The sequence below is a fragment of the Abramis brama genome, assembly GCF_963993115.1.
Source record: "Abramis brama genome assembly, chromosome: 9".
Taxonomy (NCBI): Eukaryota; Metazoa; Chordata; class Actinopteri; order Cypriniformes; family Leuciscidae; genus Abramis; species Abramis brama.
In genome coordinates, this window is record NC_139971.1 from 38,074,501 (window position 1) to 38,102,436 (window position 27,936).

The 27,936-nt window shown below is 37.1% G+C and overlaps 1 protein-coding gene across 2 annotated transcripts in view; it reads right to left on the reverse strand.

Annotated features, from left to right (window-relative positions):
• frmd5a (FERM domain containing 5a) overlaps window positions 1-27,936 on the reverse strand; it is a 117,368-nt gene that overhangs the window by 34,939 nt on the left and 54,493 nt on the right. For both annotated transcript variants that reach the window (XM_084123749.1, XM_084123748.1), the window contains exon 2: window positions 2,931-3,035. In XM_084123749.1, the coding sequence (XP_083979875.1) occupies window positions 2,931-3,035 (105 nt within the window). The remainder of the gene's footprint in view (window positions 1-2,930; window positions 3,036-27,936) is intronic.

The window sequence follows — 27,936 nt, forward strand, 5'->3', positions numbered from 1 at the left end:
GCCACATTATAGTATTCTGGATTGGCGGCTAATCTGTGGCATATTTTGTCAACTAGGAATGTTCTGAAGGGAATTGTGAGCACTTAGCAGACGCTAACGTTGTTCCATTGTGTCGTCTACAGACGAGCATCAGTTAGATGTCCTCATTATTATTTATGTCACTCAACGCGAGAGGCTCCCAAAGGGGGTCAGTGAAAAAGACAGATATGAAGAAACTCTAGAGTATTAAACCTGTACACTCTCAGGTTTGCATTTAGCAGACAAAGATCAGGACAGATCTCCAATTCAACAGGATTTCATTAGAGAGCTATACAGAATGTTTATTTAGATTTATTTTTTTAAATAAAATAAAATTAGATTACAATTTTGAAATTAACATTTAATATAAATTCAATTATATATTCAAAATATTTAAACAATTGATATTTTGTAAATTTAAAGCAATGTTGTAATTGTTAAGTAAAACTAAAACTTAAATAATAAAAAAGTTCATAATGACATTTCTATAACTTACACTAGCATTAAATGAAAACTAATTCAAAATATTAATAATAGTACATAATAAATAAAAATAACACTGATTTGAGGACAGGTGTTTTAGCTATTCTTTTCACTCGAGTATAACCACTGACCACATTAATAAAGAATTTTGTAAACAGTAGCAGTAAAGAAACCACAAAAAATAATTACTATAATCCCATTACCTCGAAAAGCATTTTTTAAATCAAATTAGATTAATTCGATATTTACATTCTGGAAGCAAAGGTGACAATTCTGCAAGTTTAGTCATTTTGACATTGACTATATGAAACATGCACAGTGTTTTCTCACAATACAGGGCCAATGGAACACTAGGGTAAGTCTGTTCCTCACACTGTTACGTGTTTCTTGTGTCTTGTAAGGACTTGTGTATTACTTCCTGTCCCGTGTGCCATTTTGTAGTCAGTTTGTAGTTTTTCCCGTTGATTTGTAAAATATATATGTATAAAACACACACACACACACACACACACACACACACACATATATATATATATATATATATATATATACACACACTCACCTAAAGGATTATTAGGAACACCTGTTCAATTTCTCATTAATGCAATTATCTAATCAACCAATCACATGGCAGTTGCTTCAATGCATTTAGGGGTGTGGACCTGGTCAAGACAAACTCCTGAACTCCAAACTGAATGTCAGAATGGGAAAGAAAGGTGATTTAAGCAATTTTGAGCGTGGCATGGTTGTTGGTGCCAGACGGGCCGGTCTGAGTATTTTACAATCTGCCCAGTTACTGGGATTTTCACGCACAACCATTTCTAGGGTTTACAAAGAATGGTGTGAAAAGGGAAAAACATCCAGTATGCGGCAGTCCTGTGGGCGAAAATGCCTTGTTGATGCTAGAGGTCAGAGGAGAATGGGCCGACTGATTCAAGCTGATAGAAGAGCAACTTTGACTGAAATAACCACTCGTTACAACCGAGGTATGCAGCAAAGCATTTGTGAAGCCACAACACGCAGAACCTTGAGGCGGATGGGCTACAACAGCAGAAGACCCCACTGTGTACCACTCATCTCCACTACAAATAGGAAAAAGAGGCTACAATTTGCACGAGCTCACCAAAATTGGACAGTTGAAGACTGGAAAAATGTTGCCTGGTCTGATGAGTCTCGATTTCTGTTGAGACATTCAGATGGTAGAGTCAGAATTTGGCGTAAACAGAATGAGAACATGGATCCATCATGCCTTGTTACCACTGTGCAGGCTGGTGGTGGTGGTGTAATGGTGTGGGGGATGTTTTCTTGGCACACTTTAGGCCCCTTAGTGCCAATTGGGCATCGTTTAAATGCCACGGCCTACCTGAGCATTGTTTCTGACCATGTCCATCCCTTTATGACCACCATGTACCCATCCTCTGATGGCTACTTCCAGCAGGATAATGCACCATGTCACAAAGCTCGAATCATTTCAAATTGGTTTCTTGAACATGACAATGAGTTCACTGTACTAAAATGGCCCCCACAGTCACCAGATCTCAACCCAATAGAGCATCTTTGGGATGTGGTGGAACGGGAGCTTCGTGCCCTGGATGTGCATCCCACAAATCTCCATCAACTGCAAGATGCTATCCTATCAATATGGGCCAACATTTCTAAAGAATGCTTTCAGCACCTTGTTGAATCAATGCCACGTAGAATTAAGGCAGTTCTGAAGGCGAAAGGGGGTCAAACACAGTATTAGTATGGTGTTCCTAATAATCCTTTAGGTGAGTGTGTGTGTATATATATATATATATATATATATATATATATATATATATATATATATATATATATATATACATACAGTGTGTGTGTGTGTTTGTGTGTGTGTAAATGGACTTGAACTTCCATAAACCTGTAGAGTAGTGGTCTGGATTCAAACATTCTGATACACAAAGTGAAGCATTCACGTTACTGGAAAGAAAGTAAGGCTTTGTTTTTCGTTGATCACGTGTTTCTCTGAGAACAATACGCTTCATGCGAAATTACTCGTTGCGCGCTTTGCAGCTTCAGTGTCATACCTAACATCACTAACATAAGGGCCTGGCCTCACATGATTTACAATTTTCAAACCTGTCCTTCTAGAAGGTTCATTCCATCAATCATCAGCTCTGTCTCTTTACTCCAGTATAACACTGAGAGTCAGTCTGACCAGTGCAGGATCAATACAAACACAGCCCACCCAGAACACACATTAATTCATCATTTATTAGGCATCACAACCAATACGCTCTAAGAAACCAAAGTCACTTTGAGTGTCCTGACAGGTGAAGCTTTATCGTAATAAGAAAGCCGTGGACATGAATGCAGAAATGATGAATTGGTGCTGCGCATTACCGTTGACCTTGGACTGTTCGACGCGAGCCACATGGTGGGACACTCACCCGTTGTTTATCCGGATCGACATATCTAATGCCAAAATAGTCCTTCTCCAGCAGGTTTAGATGGTGGCAAATGAGGTCGAACAAATACTGGCCTTTGGCATCCCTCTGAAAGACAAAGAGAATAACAAACGATCAATAGAGCAGAAGTTTATTATTTGTCTGGGTATGCACTTTATTTTTGGACCAAAGAAATAGGAGGAAGGACTGAAGAAGACCAGCCAAATAAAACTAAAGTTTAGTGAACTGAAGGCTGAGATGGAAAGCAGGGGATTTTAATTACTGATGACATTATTATTATTATTATTATTATTATTATTATTATTATGACTCATGGAGAGATTCTGTATATTCAATATGAATGCAGAGAGTCTTGGAATTTCCATTTCATTTCCATGACCTTTTCATTCATGAAAAAATAATGTCGGATACGGGGAGACTGCTGTGCTGGGATTCATTTCTATTTGTATGCCCGGTCCCAAGCGGAATTACTTGACATAAGCATTTATTATTATTATTAATGAACAAATCTCTCCAATAAAACCCACAACAAACAGACTGATGTTATGTGATGTGCAGCAAATTTACTCTAAAATATTTAATTGGTTAGATAGCCTAATACTTTATGTAAGCCAGAGCAAAACTAGAAACATTTATTCCATGACTTTTTAAATATATCACTCATTTCATTAACTTTTCAAAGCCTGGATATCACAAACGACTGTAGAAACCTGAGAGTCTGTCCGAATAAATGCACAAGCAGAAAGAGATGAGAAAGTTAATAGTTTACCAACACTACATGGATAACCTACACACCATTTTATCGTTGTTTTTTATACTTAATATGTCATTTGTAGTGGCACACAAATTCTACAATGTTCCCTATCAGTCAGTCACGTTCCACGTTACATCGAATGACTGACACATTAGGGTCTCACTTAGGATCTCTCCTTTGAGTGGTAAGAAAACGGGCCAATGGACATTGGTGAGTGAGTTTTGCATGGCTAACCATTCCACCGGACATACGGATATATAACTCACTCATGCAGGTTTGTGCTGAGGAGTTGAGACGGGATCCCGGGATTCAGCAGGTGTTAAATGGTCCTTCAGGGAATGAGGGTTATGACAGTAACCAAGACGTTTTTCATAGTCTCAGACTTTTAGACCCCACTATAACAGGTCAGAACTATATAAGCTCATTATCTCAAACGGTTCCTCATCAGTTCTTCATAACCAGGGAAAAATTTGGGAGAAAAAATGAAACTCCATAAACCTGAAGTCACTTTTTCTCTCTCCGCCCACCTCTAATATCGCACTCATTTGCATTCAGAACCCTCAAACAAACAGTCTTTCGCTTTTGCAATATTTTTTCTCTGTAATTGTATGCAATCAGAGATTGAAGTGCAAATCAAGACAATTCACCCCCAGTAGCAAGTCTTCAGGCATGAGTGATTTATTCTGGATTAAGACTTACTGTAAGAACTTGGCAAGCCATACGCAGCCTATAGACAAATCATTCTGCTATGCTGAGCTTGGGTCACAGTACGCGTACAGTGAGTGTATTATAATGTAGCATTTCTTTGAGATCTCATCTCGTGTTGCTCTTTAAACCGAACAGTTCCCTCTATGAATCATTATATTTACATGCATTCTGAATGCAATCTGAATGACAGCAGATGCGAAAGATCTTAAAGAATCTGATAAAAATAATACATTTATTCAGATGCATGATAATCTCTTCATAATCATAAGAGAGCTAAGTTTCCATACAAAGTTGCGAATTTATCTTATGCGCAAAATATATTGCGTAAAACATTTGCGAATAAAGCAGCGTTTCAAATTCCATCCTATGTGTTCAAGAGAACAATCATCACTTCCTGGAAAATTGGCTCAAAATATCTCTAATAAAAAGGGACGTTGCTGCAATCAGGGAAGAAAATGTGGCTCTTTTATCCTAAATAATAAATGATTTGCGCCTCAGAACGCGCAGACGAAATGCAATAAATGCGGTTATTATTCTTGCGTTCGGATGCTGGTGTTTGTGAACACAATTATGTGAGACATTTTTAATGACATTTAATGACTTTGGCTCAGGCATTTCAGAATAACTAAAACAACATTCGAGATGAAACTGATCCGCTGGTTAATCCAGTTATCTAATCACATCCTCTGTTGAGGCAAAGTCATGTGAGTCTTTTTGTTGAGCATCGAGGGATTTATTCAGTAAATGTGTGTTGCATCGTAGTTTATGTGTATGTCTTATCACATAAAAAAATATCCGACTTAATTGGAGTGCATTCGTTTTTTTAAGAATTTATGTGCATCCAGCGTTTCTTTTTATGTGCTATCCAAAATTTGCATAAAAACAGAGACAGAAAGAACTGAGGTGGACGGTCACTCGGCAAGCAGGATGTGTTCTGTACCTCTCAATCACAAAACCTCTGGAAAGCCTTTAATGATGCTCACATAATGAGATCAGCCAACAGACAAGCAACATTTTCAGCCAAATTGAGCCTTTCAGGCCCTTGTGTTGAGTATGAAAAGGGAAAAATATAAAGGTCAAACACAAAATACAGCATTTTCATCAGCTTTGAAAGCCATTTCTAGTTCAGAAATGTTGTTACAGAGGAGCAGTTTCTGACATAATAACACTATTTGAACTTACTAATGTTATTTGTGTGTAGCTCAAGGAAAATAAGGCAAGGAGAAGGGCAAACGAGACTCATGCTGGTTTGTTTACTCTTGGAAATATCTTTTAGAGTTTTAGAAGGAGCAACAGACATGGGAAGAGTCATTCAGTAGCGATGCCTGAGTGGAGAGACCATCTGGCAGTGTGACCCCAGCACTTAAGAGTGTCTTTCACACACACACACACACTCACAGGCACACGCACACACACGCACAGGCACTCGCACACACACACACGCGCACGCACGCATATATACAGAATATACACTCAATGAAGAGCGTGATAGCTGATACCATATTCTACATCTCAAAAACACATTCCATTTGTCATTGCAAGTTCTCTGTGAAACAATTATAAAAATCTTTTAGTAGAAAACTTTTATGGTTCTATTTTTGGATAAACGAGCAGATGGAGGGCAGTGGACCATGAGCGCATGCGTCTGCCTGATGCCAAATAGAACATTCTGTGGGTGTCTAGAGACGGCTGGATAGCTGTATAACACACAGCCTTCACGCAGGACTGCTGGAACCCAATGGGACTGCCAAAGGGGACAAAAAAAGAGAAAGAGGTGCTCCTATTTGAGAACAGGACAGACCACCCCCGCATAGATGCAGAGAGAGCAGAGATGGACTGATCTCAGCAAGCACATAAGGTGAATCAATGATCATTATTATTGTTATGATAATGAAATAATATAATTAATAATATTATTATTATAAATTAAATAAAATTAAAAATTAAAAAATAAAATAAATGAAAATAAAATAAATTAACATAAAATGAAAATAAAATAAATTTAAATAAATGTAAAATAAATGAATAATATTATTATTATTATAAATTAAATTAAATAAAAAAACTAAAAATGAAAATAAATAAAAATAAAAATAAATAAAAATAAATGACATTATCCATGCTTCTTTAGAGATGTTACTTAAAGGACAATTCCAGTGAAAAATGAACCTAGGGGTATTTAACACATGGTTACCGAGTCGATCGTTCCCTGCGATGCGTTTTCATGAAAATCGAATGTATAGAGTTTTATCTTTAAAAACAGATTAGCTCATAGCAGTAGTATATGGGGCATAGAGTAAGTAAAATTAAATCGCTAGTTAATACCACTAACAAGGCTCAAAATAGCCTCACACTAACACGGTAGCATAATAAGGGTCCTTACATACAAACCGGAGCATTGAGAACTTTGTAAGTGTACAGACAGTTTAATAAGAAGATACTTTATAAAGACAGTACATTACGCGTTTACATGCAGGATCCATCTTGGAAAACAGTCTTGACTAATCGAGCCACGAACGCTGTGCTACGTTAGATTTCACAAACGTAACTCCTATCGACCAGCTATCCTATCGACGGCGTTCGTGGCTCGATTAGTCGAGACTGTTTTCCAAGATGGATCCTGCATGTAAACGCGTAATGTACTGTCTTTATAAAGTATCTTCTTATTAAACTGTCTGTACACTTACAAAGTTCTCAATGCTTCGGTTTGTATGTAAGGACCCTTATTATGCTACCGTGTTAGTGTGAGGCTATTTTGAGCCTTGTTAGTGGTATTAACTAGCGATTTAATTTTACTTACTCTATGCCCCATATACTACTGCTATGAGCTAATCTGTTTTTAAAGATAAAACTCTATACATTCGATTTTCATGAAAACGCATCGCAGGGAACGATCGACTCGGTAACCATGTGTTAAATACCCCTAGGTTCATTTTTCACTGGAATTGTCCTTTAAATAACCTGTATATACCAGGTCAGCAAATTAAAATCTTGTTATATTTATATCTTATGCCTAGTTTCTAAGAAGATGCGGGGAAAGAAATAATAATAAAAAATTCAAAATAAATAAATAAATAAAAATAATAATAATAATAATATATATATATATATATATATATATATATATATATATATATATATATATATATATATATATAAACATATACACACACAATTATTTCTACATTTGCCTTCAATCAGCCATTAGGTGTTGAAGTGGTAAAGGCCTGACAGAAGAACCTGGGGTTGAGTCTTTGGCAAAATGTGGACAGTGATATTCACGTTGATATTCTCAGGGTGAGTTACTTGTCAGCACTCAGACAAAGGCCCAAAGGATTATGGGAGAGCGCGAACCCCTGTCACTTCTAAGCAGGTTCCCAACTGAAGGCCCATAATCCATTATGGCATGCCTGCTTACAAGACTAAGGCTAAAACAGGCAAACACTCTCAAGCCTGTAACACACATACACACTTCCATCGGACTGAATATGACTATGATTGAGCATTACTCATCAATTGTTATGGGAGATTTATGTTCTCCTTTTCACTTACACTGCCTCCAGAGTTAGCACTAAAGCCACATAAAGAGGCTTTGAATAATTCCACTTCCCCATTACACAAGAAACAGAGCAAACGCACACTATTCAAGCCCATCTTTTTATATGGTGGAGAGAGCAGCGCACAAAAATCCAGGGAGCCCATTCATCATCTAACTGAGATGGCTGGACAACACTCATTGTTCATCAGGGTGAATGTAAGCAGCCACTTAGCCAGAGATAACACAAAGGCAAAACCATTTATCTTGCACAGCTCTTGGATAATGAGAAGACTGTATTGGAAATAGCAGTGCTTTTAGTCAATGAAACATCACACCTTCAACCTTTACAAAGAGCAGATGAGGGAGGCCGTTTCATATCCGTCATCATTGTGGACTGCATCACGATTGAAAGCATTACATTAAAGCATTTTGATTTTTATTTAAAACATCCCCATTCATCTCAATGGCAGTTTCTCAGCTGATGCAGGACTCTCTGGAAGCATGCCATTTTAAAACTGATATTGGTCACTCAGTTTTAGGCATGGACATGTTTTAGCCAATTACTTAGCCATAGGAAAATGACATCATGACAACAGTGATTGGCTGATGAAAATGCACAAAATGATTATCCTTAGCTGTGACTTCCAAGGGAGCACACAGGGAGAAATATAGTGAAATACTATTACATTTAAAGAGAACTGTTTTGAAATGTAATTTATTCCTGTGATGCAAAGCTGAATTTTCAGCATCATATCTCCAGTCTTCAGTGTCACATGATTCTTCAGATTTGATGCTCAAGTAACATTTGAAAATGAGAAAAAAATGAGTCAAACTTGATATCAATGTTGAAAACAATTCCGCTGCTTAATATTTTAGTGCAAATCGGGAAACAATTTTTATTTTCAAGATTCTTTGATGAAGAAAGTTCAAAAGAACAACGTTTATTTGAAATGAAAATCTTTTGTAAAGAAAAAAAATATCTATTTAATGCATCCGTAAAGAATAATATTATAGTAAGTAATAATATAATATAATAATGTTAAAGGAACACTCCGACTTTTTGGGACTTTAGCTTATTCATCGTATCCCCCAGAGTTAGATAAGTCCATACATTCCCTTCTCATCTCTGTGCGTGCCGTAACTCTGTCTGACGCACCCACCGCTAGCCTAGCTTAGCACAAAGACTGGAGGTAAACGGCTCCAGCTAGCATACTGCTCCCAATAAGTGACAAAATAACGCCAACATTTTCCTATTTACATGTTGTGATTTGTATAGTCACAGCGTGTACAAATAACAAGGTCACATAAGACACAGACATCTTCTAACCGTATACATACTGGGAACTATATTCTCAGAAGGCGAAGCACTGCTACTTCTGCGGAGTGATTTACTCCAACTCTGAGTGAACTCTCTGCTCCTCACCACGGGGCTTCTCAGGTACTGCGAGCAAATCACTCCGCCCAAGTAGCAGTGCTTCGCCTTCTAAGAATATAGTCGGCGTGTTCCTTTAATTGTTAATTAGAAATCTTACTGACCCCAAACTGTGTGTGTGTGTGTGTGTGTGTTTATTCTACTATAATATTCTTCCTTCATCACTGTCTCTTCATAAACCTCTTCTCTCCCCAGCTTCATCTCCCTGTTTCCTGCAAACAAGCAAACAATCTGTAATTGCAGGATCTGTGTTATTGTGAGAGAGAGGAAATAAATCTTAATGAAGGGGTTAGAGAGATTTGGCTGATTAAACTTGATGTTGTATTTCAGCTCTGTTCAGAATGATGGACTAAACATCCACATATGCAGAGTGCTCAAAGGTCCCTGCTGTTCCCGTTCGATTCCATTAACTCCATCACACGTGATAAATCATATAGGCTTTCAGTAATAATCTGAAGATGCACTCATCTTTAGAGATTCATCATTGAGCAAACGATATTAGTGCACATCTGCATTTCCTTTTGAACCAGACAACTAATACTAACTTTCTCTTTACTAACTGCCATGAAAATTGCTTTTATTTATCCACATACTGTACATGACATCTATAGCGTCATTACTTTCTGGAAATTACTTAGATATCATCATCTATATATAGTAACATTGATCAATAGATCAAATTTGAAATCAATGACATTTATGTAGAGTATAACATCACTGTTTTCCCTCTAACTGGTTAGCACCCCGGATGTAATCTTTTAGTCTTTTCAGAATAAAACATTGTTTTATAGCATGGTGGGATTCTATAAAAGATTGAATGTTTGTGTGTATGAATCACTAAGAAAAGCTTTTGTGGCTGCAGTCCAGAGGTTTTTGTTTTGACTTTCATTAGTAGATTGGCTGCTGGCGATGTGAATAGCCATATTTCCATCCACCTATTTTTATGGATACAACATAAAAAATAAAAACGCTGGATGGAAATGCCAAAACACGTAAATAGTAAAAATGTGCATAAAACTTGTGCACTCAATTAAGGCAGATCATTTTTTATCCAATAAGAAGACATGCGCATAAACTACGTTGAAACACATTTACTGAATAAATCCCTCGACGCCAAACAAAAATCTCACGTGACTTTGCCCCAACAGAGGATGGGATTGGATAACTGGACTGACCAGCGGGTCGGTTTCATCGCACAGCATCTCAAATATTGGTTTGGTTTAATTCCCTCCCAGAAGTGTCTCACATGATTAAACACCAGCATCCGAATGCAAGATAACATGACAGCATTTAAAGTTAAAGTCATTTATGATGTAGGATAAAAGAGCTAAAGTGGCTCCCCGATTGCAGTAACTTCCATTATTATTACAGATATTTAGCTTTTTTTTTCTCTTGAACACATGGGATGGAAACGTTACTTTGTTCGCAAATATTTTATGTGATATTCCAATTTTGCGCGCAAGTTAAATTCAAAACTTTGGATGGAAACATACAGTAGCCAATGATGGCAGAGGGTAATGTAGCATCTGAAATTGAGTGCAAATTGTTACCACTATTTATTGAGTAGATTCTATAGGTTTGCTTTTACAGTGAAGAAAGAAAAAAAAAATCTTAAACAGGTGCACAGCATGAAAAAGTCATTATTTGTTGATAAATACCGAGTTAAGCAGTCAGCACATTTATCAGGCAGTTAGCTTAGTGTGTATTGATCTCAAGGTCTCCGGGGCACTATAGCTTAGCATGACAATGGCAAATAAAAGCTACAGATTAACTATTTCAAGCAAAATACATTACCATTCCTCCAGTCCTCGCTGTAATTCTGTTGACCAAGGCTGAAAGTAAAGCAGTCGGCCCTGAGCCTTTAAGACATTGGGTCTGAAACCTCAGTCAGTGGATAATTGATAATCATACACAGAAAAGAAGTAAGCATGTGTGTACAGTAGCCCAAAAGCCTTAAAAACGACTACATTTAATACGTTTCAATGCATTAGATCACAAAACATCAAACCAAGTGGTGTATTGTATACTGTATGTTAAAGGGGTCATATAATGGTACATGCACTTTTACAAGTTGATTGTACTGAAATGTGTGTTGGCAGTGCCTGTACACAACCATCATAAAATGATAAAAATCCATCCAGTGTTTTTTTTTTAATCTTCTTATGTTTCCTCCTGTCTCAAATCAAGCTGTTCGATATTGTGACGTCACAATATCGACGCCCCTCCCACGATGGCTGATTGACAGCAGCGTTTCAAACACAGACCCGCCCTCATGCCCTTGTGAGCGAGCTGTCAATCATAGCACGCGCCGACAGGCGCGTTCATTTTTGATAGCTGGAGTGCTGAGCAGAATGGCGTCTAACGATTGTGGTGTTCTGTTCTTGGGTGTAATAACGAACAGATGATGTTTCTAAATCCGTACAGCTGAAGACGCAGTGGCTGAGTTTGTTTTCGAAGGGAATATTCCCCACGATCAACGTCAATGCTGTCATGTTTGCGCAAATCATTTCACCAGACTCGATACTGCTTTACAAACGAGGGTCAGTATAAAGCTGTTTTTGCTAAGAAGCTGCTCCAGAAAAAAGGATCAGTACCAACTATTCGTGTTCCTGCTGAACCTCCAGAAGAACAAGTGAGTGTAACGTTTTATTGACCTTTATATTAATCTTTATATTAATCTTTGCAAATAGCTTGCATGCTTCACGATGAATGTGACTATTTTTACACTCAGGGTACATTATGGCATGTTTTCTATGTACGACGTTCTCAATATAATTCATAATCCCACGTTTATAATGAACAACGCGTTATGGTTTTTGTATTATTATTTTAAACGGTGTACGCACAGAACAGAGGGGTGGGGTGAGCAAAGCTCATTATCATTTAAAGACACATGCACTGAAATGGCGTGCTGAAAACAGAGCTGTTTTTGACCAGGTAAAATGAGTGATTTCTTACAATACTAATGAGAATTTTTAATTAAAGTATATTACAAACTTTTAATTTAGACCCTAAAGAATCATATTAGCTTGTACAAAAATGACATTATATGACCCCTTTAAAGACAGATAGCACAAGCATACTTTTCAAGTAACAATTTCAACATTCTGGCTCACACTGATGACTGTTTTACAGTGCCACATTAATGATAGCACAGCTAAACTCACACAGGTTAAGCAGAAGATGAGTAATGTTGTTTCTAATAAACAGATAAGGTAATTGCTTTTAAAAAACATAATAAAACGAATAGGGTGAACCACACTGGAGGAGTGCTCTAATTTAGTAAAGACAGGTACAAAAACTTGAGAACTGAGACCAGAGAATGTCTCTTCAATCTCACAGTGTAGTGCCAACAACACACACCATTGAAAACAATAAACACAAAGCCTCTATAGACTCGGTGTGGTTCCTGTAACACGCTAATGCAATATGGGCTTCTGAGGAGCGATGAGGCTTTCATTAGAGCTGAGAAAGAGCAGGGCAGCTGAGAGGCAAAGCCACAGGCCCGGTGAGATCTCCAGTTGCTGATCCGCAACACTCCAGTTCCTCAAGTGCTCTGATCCTGTGATAGACAGTCAGACAGACATCTACACACACCCGAGGGTCCACACGGCCCCAAGCACTGCATTATTCAGGGCTAAATCAGACCACAGACCACTTCCTCAGAGCTCCACATCAAATTAAACAAGCAATGTAGGGCAGTCTAATCAATCAGTGCAATACATTTGAAACTAGGTCTGTCTTTAAATGTATATTAATTTTTGAAATGTTGCTGAGTGCTGTGTCAGATGCTGATAACTATTACAGACTCACAACACTGCCTCTGTCAATGCAGTTTAGGGGAAAGTAAATTTAAAAAGTAATGCATTACAATATTGCGTTAGTCCCTATAAAAGTAACTAATTGTGGTACGTTTTATGTAATCTGTTACATTACTTTTTCTCACCATGGATGGGCTTGCTTGCTTGTTTTTTTATGGCAAATGTAAAGGCCCTTTCCCACAAAATATTAAATGACGCAGGAGAAGAAAGTTCAACACTCTTACTGCAGCAAAAAAGAAGAAGAAAGAACAAAAGAAGCACAAATGTGATGTGTCATATTTCAGTCATTTTTGGTATGGTTGAATTGGATCATCGAAGGTCAGCAGCAAAGACATAAAAAAGTGAGATTAAATACATAAAGTAGGCTATATTTGTGTTATTTAACAATTAACTATTGCAGGTTTGCGTAATATTCTGAGTTTGCATTTCACTGTTTTTACTCATTTTGAGCAATACTGAATCTATTTTTGTGCAAGTGAGATGAGTAAATGTCCTAACCCTAACCCACAAATGTTGTGTAAACGTGCATGTTCACATTTAGTCTAGAACTACAATAACCATCATGTTCACACACAGCGCTTCTGCACTGATTTCTCTTAACATGGGGACAGAAGAGATGTTAGTCAATGAATGGGAAAACAACATAACGTACTCATTTAAAAAAGTAACTCTGATATTTTGTGAAAGTAATGCGTTACTTGGAAAAAAGTAATCTGATTACGTAACGCGCGTTACTTGTAATGCGTTGCCCCCAACACTGGACAGAGGATTCTCTTTTCACAAAATGCTTTGCTCAGTGCTACAACTCCCAAAAGCAGCGGAGAGGATTCCCACTATGTCATGATGTGAAAGAAAGAAGCTAAGACTACGCATACCCAAACTGGGCCATCAAACCACAGTGGGGTGGGTGGGAGAGGAAAGAAGGGGAAAGAGGATGAATTTGCCCTAGAAGAAAACACAGAAAGAGAGATTCTGAGATACAGACATAACACATCAAAAAGATCCTATAAACACACACACATACATGTTATATGACAAGCTTCAAAGAGAGTTTAACAATTCAACTACGTATATAAGATGTTTGGGGGCTCTAAGCAGTCTTAGATAACCCTGTCACTGTTTATATGATTGATTACACTGTAAATAACCTATATTATGAATAATCAGTTATGACATTAGATGAAATTATAAAGCAGGTAATATCTCCAAAATTTAACAGATATCAAAGAACGTTTCATTTCTTAAGGATCATGCATCCCTGAAATTGTATTAAAATTACTTAATATATTTTAAAATTATTGTTATTATTATTTTGATGGAAAATATAAATTTTTTGTAGTCATTACTCCAGTCTTCAGAGTTTACATTTAAATTTATGCTAAATGTTTATCATTAACAGGAAAAATTATCAGAAATTAATCAATAATCAATCATTTCTTCAGATTAAAATAAATAAATATTTTTTAAAAGTAGAAAATTCAAAACAGTTGTTTTAAATTGTAATACCATTTCACAATATTACTGTATTTTTGATCAAATGAATGCCTTTTGGTGAACACAAGAATCTTCTTTCAAAAGCTTAAAAAAATCTAACTCATCCTCAAACTTTATCTAATTTTCTGTATATATAAATATAAATAGATGGTTTTATAAAGCAATTAATATCACTAAAATCTCCTGGCTTCTACGACATTTCAGTTTGTTTGTTTTTCCTCTGAATCTTGTCAGGCGAGAGAAAAGATTTCTTCAAAAGTACAGACACAAGATACTTTGTCTTTTTTCAGAGATAGATTTCGGTAGACGAGTCCAGTGAAATGGCATTAAGGTCTAAGAAAGCTTGCTTTCCATGACTTTGTGAATCATTAATGGACTAGATTGTGGATCCCTAGGGCCTCCATTAAAGCTCTGACACGCAGCATGGTACTACTCTTACGCCTGCCTGCGCAGGGAGCCAGTCTCAGGGGCCAAATAGCTCTCTGCATTTTTATGGCTGAATTCACTAGTGGTAAGTGATCTCCCCTAGGGCTGGGTAACACAATGGCAGGGGTATAGTACAGCATCACTGAGGTATTTTACACCCCTTCATGAATCATCCTGAATAGAGTTGAGGTATCACTTAGATTGTGTCAGTGTCAAGTTCTAGGTTGCTGCTGTCCTGAAGCGATGCTCTGGATTTAGATTCCACTGCCTGTTGCTTACTAACCTTTTCTGGGTAAAGTTACATCAGATTTTTTACGACTTTGTTACCATGGTAACGTTAAATTGACAAGAACAACTTCTCAGCTTAAATAAAACAAGTTTTAATAGAAGAAATAATGTAAGTTATTTTATTTATTTTTTAAATAGCTTTACTTCTGAATTTCTGCAGTGAAATTGTTTTTGGTTTTTTTTGCCTTTTTAACTACAGAGCCTCACACATGACATATTGGGGTAAAAACAAGATAGCATGGCCATGAACAAAGAATTAATTCCCACGACTTATTCATTTTGTTCCCTCGACTTATTCATTTTGTTCCCTCGTCCAAGAATTTAAAGGTGTGGTCACGTTTACCATTGCTTGGTGTATTTTCGCAGGCAAAATCCAGTAATTTCAATATGAATTCAGACAATTTCCACACACTGTAATCCTAATGCTAAAAGTAGTTAATTAATTTGAGTAGGGTAAACTTAAATTAAACAAAGTAGTTCATTCAAATTAACTTTTATGAGTATTTCGAACTTTCTTTTGAGTTCACAAAACTGACCCATTTTAATGTTTCATTGTTTTGAGTTTAACAAACTTGTTTAATTTAATTTGGACAAACTTAAATTTAACTGAAACTGGGCTGGGATTTCTATTTCCCAGCATGCTATGCCATGACACTCAAAAGGGAGAGTAAATGCTAAAATGTTGTCATCTAATTTTTTTTGTACAAGATTAATGTTAAATGTGAGACTTAGTAGTGTTTAATGTCTTTGCTATGCTAATTTAGAAGAGTTTCTGTTATGTGTTTTTTTTTTTTAGGGTTACCATCATGGCGACGAGTGGAGCATGAGCTTGGTTTGAGAACAGATTTCTGTGAATTGTTCTATATTGTCATATTCATTCAGCAATTGCTATGCTCTGCTAATGTAATCAAAGCATAGTATTACCAATTAGCAAGTTAGCATTTGCTGATTCAGCTAGTTAAACATAGCCAAGTTTCCACTATACAAATATTTAATTTGAGATTACATGATCATTTTTAATTATATGTATAAATTAGTTCACTCAAATATTTCAAGTTAAGAGTAATTAAATTGTATGAGTACAAAATAAAAATCTGCCAGTTCTGCTTACTTAAACTTTGAATTTCTTAATTGAAAATTTTTGATGTAACGGATGTAACTCAAATCTGCCATTTTTGTTTTGCAAACAGATTTCACAATGGGTTCAAGCTGGTCACACAAATTTGCTGCTTTGACCATCAGAAAGCTGCTTGGGTTGAAATTATTCTGCTATTTTTATCGCTACTCTATTGACAATAGACAATGGACCAATGGAAAAATTTCGCCAAATTCACTAACGTGACCGCACCTTAAAATGAGGCAACAAATTAGTACAATGTGATGAGGAGAAGATGTAAACTTCTTATAGTGAAACTCAGAGATGGATACAGCACGTTTAAACTGCATCCAAAGGCCTTGAGGTCAGGCAGATTCATACAACACTTTAAAAATAAATAAAAAGGTTATCCTTCAGAGTTTAAGGCCACAGAATGAAAACCCAAAGCCACGTCAGCAACAACAGCCTTCGGCAACAGGCAGTCAATATCAACCCGTAACATCTTTCAAAGAGACAGCACACGACATGTCAAGGTGACACCTAGCATCGCTCCCACAGCGTCGTACTGAAGGTAATAGGCTATTTCTCTCTGTTCCCTCCCACTGACCTGACTACTCATTAACATAAAGAAAGCACAAGAGATTAGTGGGAGTGACTTCAGTGAGTGCAGAGAAATCACACTCCTGCCCACTCACTTCAGAAACGCTGCTGCCGGCACCATAGATGGACACGGAGCTCACTGCACTTTTCCATAGCTAGCATAACCAGTAATCCTACCGCACACTGGAGACTTTACACAAGGCCTTTGTTAGATATATATATATATATATAGGGACACCTAAATCTATCATGGTCAGTTATACTTGTTTATTTTTGACTTCTTTTAGTTACCCCACTCATTCTCATATCAAACATCAGCTCGTATACTGTATGTCAGCCAGAGTTAAAAAAAAATATTTTTTTTATATATACAAATCATGCAATACTAAATATAGAATTTTATCAAGACAATTTGCATTACATTTTTTAAAAGGACAGACTCCTTTTTCCGTTAACAGCCCAAGTCAGAACAGAACTCTTCTAATCATCTATGCCGCTTTGCATTCATCGAGCTCAATACTTTCTCTTTTGGTTCTCTACATTGTAGACTATAGTATTTTGCTCAAGAGTGCCAGGTAATTGAGGATGTTTCAGTGGGTGTTGTAAAGCTTTGGGAAGGTTATAATGCGTGGGAAGCAGAGCTCCTCATTGTGCATTTGTAAGGATAAGAAGGGTAGATGGATAGTAGATATACAACACATTTCCTGCATTTCCTTAAGGGATGAGTCAACTGTTGAAGTGAGTTAACTATGATAATTGTGTTCTGGGTTTATTTCATGCCCAGGACCTCCAAAGAGACCCATTAAACCCCTTTATTAAGTGACATGAAGCTGAAATGAAACATAAATTCAAAACTTAAATGAAAATTAGTATGAAACGGAAATAAAATAAGTTAAGTTTGAAGTACAAAAGTTTAAAGTGTGTCCTCTACGTCATTGGGTTTATTGCATATTATGGTTGTACTTCTTCGTGAGTGTAAATGATTGCAACACTGATGCTGCATTCATGCATTTCCTCTATATCTATTTGTGTCTTTCTTTGCTACATGTTGCAAATGAATGAAAATGAAGGGTTTGTGGAATATTGAAATTCTGAACATCTTGGCTGGCTCAGGCATGGCAGGAACAAGGGTATTAAAATAGCCATGGCTGCTCAAATGCTCTTAATTATGCAGAAGGAAGAGTGGGCCTCCTGCTTGGGCCACAGCGGGCAACAGAGACTGGTGACACGACTTCTCATCCATCACATAGCGACAGCTCCCATTAGGACTGCCCACGCTCATTGCACTGATCTAACGCACACACTCAACACACAAAACCCAACAGTCAGAATTTTTCACCAAAACGAGCTTCTTCCGTCATCCTGGAAACTTGCGAATGGACTTTTCCATTTGAAAATAGATTTTCACCACTCGAAAATAAAAGCGAGAAACAGCTGGGACCTTACAGAGGACGGCTAAATAATAACTGACAGAGAGATTTTTCTGGTTGCTTTCCTCTTTATAAAACACTGTGCCTTTGTACACCGATTTTTCCACATTTGTAAATAGTCAAGACTGCATTTACTCAATGGAGACTTACTCAAGACTATATGCAAAAAACTCAATGAAGGGCAATGGAATACCACCAAGTGATGCACATATTGGTATTCCACAGCCCTCCATTGAGTTTTCCTTCAAAGAACATCTTAAAGGGATAGTTCACCCAAAAATGAAAATTCTGTCATTAATTACTCACCTTCATGTCGTTCCAAACCTGTAAGACTTTCGTTCATCTTCGGAACACAAATGAAGATCTTATTGATGAAATCTGAGAGCTTTCCGTACTCTCCATTGACAGCTACGCAAACACCACTTTGACGCTTCAAAATGTTCAAAAAGGGATTGTAAAACTAATTCATCTGTTCATAATATAAAGCGATCAAGTCTCTATAAAATTTGGACTAAACTTCTCAATTCACATGGATTAGTTTTACGATCTCTTTATGAACTTTTTGAAGCGTCAAAGTGGTAGTTGTGTAGCTGTCAATGGAGGGACAGAAATATCTCAAGATGAACACGAGTCTTATGGGTTTGGAACGACATGAGGGTGAGTAATTAATGACAGAACTTGAATTTTTAACAGTATCTACTATATAAAAATGCAGAAAAATTGCATTCTCATCTTTAATTTAAGAATCAAATGTAAAATCAGCAATGAAATATTGCAAAACAATGTTGGTTTTAAAACTGTACAGACACAACAACAACTTTTGGTCTCTCAAGTCCATCATGCTTGGCTGAAGCTGTTCGTCAAACGTTCATCACTTCTGTCCCTTGCGCTGGGCCTCGGTTCAGGGCAGTTTAATTTTGGAGGAGGTGGCCACATGTTAAGACTGGGTTAAGTAACTCTGGATGACAGGGGAGACTCAGGGTTCCCTGAGAACACAATTCAGGAAGAACCCAAGGGCATGTCTATCAGAGAAAACCAAACTCCAGCTGATGGCTTCATCGACCAGCCTTACTTATCAGTGCAACTATGCAGTCTTCCTCTCTTCCATATATGCACTATCTTGCATGCTGTCATGTAAGCTATACATCATTTTGAAACAGCAGTGAAGTTTGATCAAAGATGTCTGATATTCTCTACAATGGGGTTTCCCAAATTGGGGTTCGTGGGAGAACTGCATGTATGAAATGTTAATGAAAAGCTAATAATTATGTAAAATCGAATGCAAACGAATAATGTCCATAAAAAGCAATTCCTGTTAAATGAATAAATCCAAGATATTTGAAATGAACAAAGATATTTGCTTTACTGTTTTCCACTCCCTCTTTCTACCACAAGGACCATTTGGAGTTCCCAAAGGCACAGAGGGGCTGATAGCAATCAAGGCCTGTAGGCCAAGATGTGTGTATTTCGGGGGTCTATGAATTGTCACACCTTTAGTACAGCCGGGGAAGTTGTAATTATCTGATTGGTCAGTTTCAGCGTCTCACATTTGGGTCAAAGTCACATGGTCAGGGAAAGGATAAAACAAGATTGTAACTGTTGCTCTGCCTCTTATTCTCTGGGTCCCTTTCTTGGGGCTCTCTTTCTTTACCTCCTCTCTTCTTTCTTTCTCTCTCTATCTCTCAGGTAACATTTTACATATATGCTGGGTACAATTAATGGAATAAGTTTTTATCATCTCATACATCTATTTTGGAACTATTTTAAGTGTAACCATAACCATATTTTGTCATTAGACCTTTTTAATTACAAATAATGTGCTAACTAGTTTAGATTTGGTATTGACTTTAAAGTGCTATCTATTGCAATACAATATTGTCACTCTATATAGCAACGCTCTCCCACATATTTAGCTATTGTAACTGTGCTTATTTTCGTTGTTGGTATAAGTAGCAGTGGGTGGTAATAGAGAAGAAATGTACAGTTTTCTACCATCTTGCTGACAACGTTTCTTTAGTCATTCGGCAGTCTTGCAGCCTGAACCCCTGCAGGAAATCCACCCTTACAGTTTCAACAACATTTTGATCTTTGATCTCAGAAATCCCACTTTGATACTCATGAATCTGTTGTCAAGCAGGTAAGAAGGGAAAAATATGCTGACAAGCACTATAAATGTTTAATGCCATGTTTCGGCCAAACCTCATCAGTGGTGTTGGCTAGGAAAGCAGTATTGACTCTTTACTAAGCATCACCACAATTTTTCAAAATTTTATTTAAAATCCCAAGCATTAAAATTCAGTGCATAACTTAGAGTTCACAATTTTTGCTGAAGACATGACTGATACCATATGAAGTGATTAAACTTGAAATTTTCACCTGGGTGAATATCGTCACAGTCGGGTGGAAACCTCATTTCTCTAAAACCGCTACTTTTCAGGAAATGGAAATAAAACACTATTAGTATTTTGCATTGCTCACATTGTCCTCAGAATATATAAAAATTTGGTTTTGGATGTTGTCTTGTTGCCTGTGCTAATGATTACGCCAACTCAGTCATTGTGCATGTTGACTCTATTATCTTTTCCTCTAATTTTTTTCTCACCATAATAAAACACACTAAAGATGGAATAGATTTAAGCAAATTCTGTGGGAATGCAATCTCATAACTACAATCAGTTTAAGAGCTGATGCAGAATAGAAAAACACTGGCAAAGAAATTACCTGTTATGTAAGCATACAATCAGCTGGTAATTATTGCACAAAATAAACGGATAGAGTAATCTGGACAACGACACGAAGGAGAAAGATCTTACATTACCCAAAACGAGTTTATTTTGGGATAATGACAAGCTTACAGTGCATTACCCTATTAATTTAAATGGCAAATACTTAAATAAGTTGAATGAAATAAGCTTAAATCATAATTTTATTATGTGAGAAGAACAAATACAGTTTAGTTGTCATTATACAAAAATATAGGACCACAGAATACCTTGGATTGACCCATCAGAATCAAGTATTCCAGAGAGTACTTGTAATAATATGAAATGTTTCCATTGAATTTGATAGAAGACCTTAAGATAAAAAATGCACTTCTCTTCTCAGAGACTGACCTTTGACATACAATATGTGGCGATTTTGCTTGACAATTGAAAAGGAAACCATTAGCACACTAAAGTACCTATTTTCTCTTTGTGGGAAGACTCTTTTTCTTTGCTGTGTTTGAAATATATATTTCTATTTTTGGATATGATTGCTCAGGTTTATTGAAAGAGATGCTGCCTTTCACCATCTGTTACATTTGCAGAGTGTTTTTAGAAGTTCCACCATAATTGACAGTTTTAACAGAACAAATCAAGACTTGGTTACTGCAATGTGAAACCATCCATCCACCAATAACCATCCACAGCATGCAGCAAAAGCGAGCACAAAGCACATGAAAGGACACAGGGGGAAAGTGAAACAGAAAAGACTGGGTGTGACAGGACGAGCATGCACCCTTGACAAGGAGGTTATCACGTTATCCGCTCCTTATGAGTGGCAATTATGCAAATATGAGCTGGAATGGAACCAGGACAATTAGGCACAGTGGGTGTCTGTGCATATATTACAAATAAAAGGCCACAGTTAAAGGGCCAGAGAAGAGGGTCTCTCTCCAAAGAGTGGGCAGCAGCTGAACTAGGGTGGGGTGGGGTGGGGAGGGAGGGGTACATAAGCCCAGGTGGTTTCAACAGACCTCAGCTTGTGAGTGCAAACAAATCAGTGCAAACTCACTTACATTAGCCTTGCATATATATATACATACAGTGAAACCGAAATTTATTCAGACACCTTCAACATTTCTCACATTCACACATTTTATTCGGTATAGTTTAGAAAATGGTAATACAATATGACAAGAACTAGTTATCAAATCAGTTGATATTTCACTGGTTTTGTCCATCCTTCTGTTAGACTGTCTCACAAATGAAATGGTTGAATATCTGTCAGCCGGTAAATTTAAGAACACAATAAGATAATACCAATTTAGATCAACTAATAAAGCAATGCTTAATTTTGTTCAGTCTGTGGTGTAAAAAGGTTGCGTTAGCAATTAAAGAAAAAACACTTAAGCAAAACATGGTCAGGTCAAAGTGTATGAATAATTTTTGGTCCCAAATTTTTATACATTTTACTGGTAGTCCAATGTATGAATACTTTTTGGGTATAATATGTCACAGTTTACTTTATTTTGCAATCCTCACTTATAGTGTCCTGCACCCACTAGTAAAAAAATATCAAAAATTATATCTGGTGTCTAAATCATTTTTGTTTTTACTGTATATATATATAGAGTATATATTTTTTCAGTATTCTTTGATCAGTATAATGCATTTAGAATGATGCATTTATCCAAAATAGAAATCTTTTGTAACATTATAGATGTATTTACTGTCACTTATTTACATCAATTTAATGCATGAATAAAATGAATTTATAATAAAAAAATAACGCATTCTCTCCAATGGTCGTGCAAGAGATAGAATCCAGTCATATAATCATCTAATATTACAACAAATGTTCGGCCCTGAGGGTAAGTGAGGGCGATTTAGTCATCAATGAGGAGTCTGGCAGTGTGAGCTCACACTGATGCATCTGCAGTAAGAAGACACCCGGCATTACACATTATCAATATGCAAAGCTTCAGTGTGCTCTATTGTGTGGCATGCATTCTGTTCTGAGGCATTTGTTTCACTTTTCTTTGACCAAAATAGCACTTACAATGCCACTGCGTAGCAAAGACCCAAACAAATGCATCGCAGAGTGAGCGGGACAAAGACACACATTCCCCTCACAGACAACAGCTGCCCAACGCCTCTCTATGGAAACTGTCTGACTCTTTCTGTACACACACACCAGCATCATGCTCTGCTCCAAGCACTGCAACAACGGCCAGCTGGACTGTGCTAATGAGTTTCATAGGAACTCATCATCATTAACAGTGTAATGCCGGGTACACACACTGCATGATTTTAGCCCCGATTTTCACTCGCCAACAGTTTAGCGGAAATCACCGGCAAACGTCCAAAATCAGAGGCAAATCGCTGCTCGTTATTTGTGTATTTAGATTTTCCATGAAGTCTTTTTGGTCTACCTATTTTGTCTTGGGCACACAGATAGCCTGTGTGTACCAAAATGACAATAACAAATTTCAAGTGTGCTGAATCTATATTTGAGGCTTCCCTTACCATTCGATCTCTATCAATAGCACTTGACCACAAAAACCAGGTAAACTTGCAACAAAGACATGTGACCAGTTTAGATATAGCATACAACTATATAAATAACATGAAATATGTAACTGATATTCTGTTATTTTCACAGGTAAATGTGATTATATCTCTATCCAATCACTATTAACACATGTAAATGCTATAAAAGAGACCTCACAACATCAATGACATCCAATGCAACTTTTGCAACGATTAACAAAACTCGATTTTCTACATTACACACAAAGAGCAGCGATAGTTATGCAGCATGACAAGACAGAACATTAGAGCAGTGTGCATGAATGTTGACGGAAGGGCTTTTTTTATTAAACACAGATGCTTCATTAGCCACAACTAATTTAAGAAAGCATTTAGAATAGATTGGCCTTAGGGGAAGGACAATTCCCTCACACACCACACAGTTGATGGGGTTATTTCTATTTATTTATTTATTTAAGGTGTTCATGCATTTAATAAACAACTAAAAGTATTCTAAGATTAGAATAACTTTATGTGAGATAAGAACAGTATTACCAGTTTATAAAGGAGTCATTAACAGACAAATTACAGTGCACAACAAAGAATAGCCATTTTCCATAAATACATAAAACAAATATTTCACTCAACACAGCCCACACGAGACGCACAGCATGCGCACCGCTGCTCACTTGACTGCCAGTGGTGTTAAGAGCGAGCCGGCTTGACAAGCACTGAAAGACAAGCCTTCAAGGCTTTGAATCAAACTGACTGCGCTCAGCACTGCAAGCAAATGATCACTGCACAAAAACAGCTTGCCAGGCTGTCACTGCCTGAGTGTGACAAGTGACATTATTTTCCCCAAAAATCTGATTGCGTGCAGTAATGCTAGGTTGTGCATTTCATTGATTTGGTTGGATAATTGCTGAAATAAACTAACTGGCAAGCTGATAATTTGGTATATACGCACAACATTTGCAGACAGCAGATGACCTGCACGCTGGGAAGATTTTGTGGGCTGTAGGAATGACTCAGATCATGATGTAGGTATTTTTGCACAGAAATTGGTTTCTTTTTTGCCAGCAGCTCTCACAATGCCAGCTTTCATAATCTATTAACCATTGTCTGCTCCTTCCCACAATGCTTTGCCCAGAGATAGGGAGAGAAGTTATTACAGTACTAGTGGCAGAATAATCACAATTGTATTCCAAGACTCCTGTGTCATGTTCACGTAGAAAAAAAACAAACATATTGAACAAAATCTGGGAATTTTTAATTGCATGCTCAGTTCTTCTGTTTGTTTTGCTATCATCTAATGCTTATCGTTACCCTTTAATAACATTAAAACTGTAATTTAATAACAATACTAAATGTAATCGTTGTCAGAGTGTGGTTGCAAACAATGGAAATAAAGTGCAGGATTTAGTCAAGGCAGTTAGTTTTACTTAAAAAACTGAAAAGAAACAAAATACACAGACAAACAATCTTTAGGAACAGAACAACCAACGTAACTTGACTTGAACGGACAATGAACTGAATAAAGACAGGCTTTAAATACACAAGGCAAACTCTGTTAAATGAAAAACAGGTGCACATGATCATCATTTCAAAGAGAAATCTCAAAGGTTGCGTCCGAACTTGCATACTCACTCTCTTGAGTAGGTACTCATTCTGAATAAGTAATTACTTCACGACTGGTAAAAAAGTACTTTCTATATAGTATGAGTGTGTGTAGTATGAATGTAATCCGGACGTACTACATTCGCCATGTTGTCATTTTCATGGATATATGATATGGATATATATATAAGGTCCCAGGGCTCACTACACATTGGAACACTGATGACTGATTTCCAGCAACATGAAAACATGAACAACAGCAGAACTAATATCTTTCTGAAATTATTTTTTAATGTTAATTATAGTAAATCATGATAAATACTTTGCTTGTTACATGTACGTTCAACATTTGCTGTAAATAAATTATAAATGTTAGCTAGATTATCTTCATTACCTTCCTAGTGATAAATGTTTATTGCTGAAATAGAACAAAATAATGGTTTGTGTTTAAAAAAACATCTGTTGCTTGTCATTATGTGTAGTTGGCTCATATGATTTATGTTCTGTGCTTCAGAACTTCCGTTAAGGGAACATAGTGAGCATCGATGCTCCATGGTTTTCACAGTGCATTGTGGGACATTTTAGGGAGCGAACGTTTTAGTGCACTGGTAGGATTTGGCAATTGAGACAGCCGAATGGCCGACCCCCTGATCAGTGCCCTGACTACTGAAATAGGGTACTGATTGAGACGCACCCTGTGGAAACAAACACAGGAAACTGAACTAAAACATGTGACAAGCCCACACAATCGTTTGTAAATCTCAGATTTACTGTATTATTTTTTACATAGTGTATTATATATATATATATATATATATATATTACATTATATATACTGTTGTGATGCCTAAATTCACTTTCTATAATCTTAAACAACTGATTCTGAAAATATGAAGTGTCATTTCATCAACGGTGTCATTTAATGGTGTCATTTAATCAACGTGTCAAAATACTCCACATAATTTCATCACGTTTTATTGCCCTTACCAAAACGTTTCCCTGTCATAACTGTGCCCTATTTGAAATGAACAAGGGAACCCTGACAGATATAAACCTCATGGATTACTGAAATTAAAAGAGAGAGAGAGAGAGAGAGACAGAAACAGAAACAGAAACAGCAAGAGAGGAGAGACACAGCAGTTGTGTGGTCCAGCTAGTGGAGCTTGGCTTTCGGCCCAGGCAGAGCCACGCATGCCATCCACCGCTGTTTATCCTGCGCTGCTCTCATGTCTAAACTCCTCCAGCGCAGAGCTTATCTAGAAAAAAGCCAACCATCCTGACAGAATGTCCTCTCATTAAAAGGATTTGCCCATCAGGCCTAAAGAGGATGTCATAGCAAAGCTCATTTCACCTATCCTCCAGTCAAAGGCGAAGAATGATGGAGAAGACAGAGGTGACGGTCGTGATTGCTGTGTAAGGTGTCAGGTTAAAGAGGCGTTATAATATCTTTAAGGGGCATAATGAAAGCAGGTGACTGCTCTGAAACACACACACATACACACAAAGCGTGATAATAGCCAGACTATATTAATTAAACTAAAACCAAGGTCACCACACCTTTAGACTAAACATTTGAATGATTTTTCCAGGAATGTGAGAGATGACAATTTATAAAAAGAATTTTAATTTTAGTTTAAATTTAAATAATTTTTAGTTTGAATGATTTAGTGATGTGGTCTTGTCTTTTTTTTATAACTAACTATATACATATACAGTACAGTATCTAGTTCATTCATGGGCGCAGGCTGAAAGGTATCTGAATCTGCAAGCAATCACACCATTACCGCATGTCACATGCTGATTGGCCTCTGCTGATCCTGCAGCCAATGAGATTGCTTGCTCAACATTTAAATAGTCTGATTCATTGTTCGTCCTGCAGTTCGTCTGAAACCCTCCACCTCCCCCAGCTCCACCTGCCTAGATCTGCTACGGGATTTGATTTATGTAAGTCTATTTATGCAGCAGCAGCATATCTTACATGCTCACAGCAGTGTGTGTGTGTGTGTGTATCTATTAGCATTAGCAAGTCCATACTTGCTCTGCAGCAGCAGTAATGGCCAACAGCAGTATCATCAGCAGCAGATCCAGTCTGCCAAATCCAAAAACATTAACACTGCCATATACAATAACATGCTAAAACTATTCTGAAGGTGATGATACACAGGGCAACTTTTTGAGCAATGTTGCTGGGAAATGTTGCCGTCAACGGGCAACCAGATGAGACACAGGGCCCACGACCGATCTAAATTATCCAGATAGAAATGTATTGCCCATTTTCAATGGGAAAGTGCCAAAGCAACAATCACTCGGCAAGATTGCCCAGCAACATTGCTCAAAAATTTGCCCTGTGTATCATAACCTTGAGAGTTGATTTATTCTCTGATCAATGCACATACGAGGTCATCAAATATGGTAAATGGAAGCTTACTGTTCTTCTTTGAAAGAACAAACCATTCACTTTCGAGCTTCCCCAAGAGCCCAATCAGGTTTCCAAATCTTGTTTACCATATTTGATAGGCTCTATGTATAGCCTATATGATATAAAATTATCAT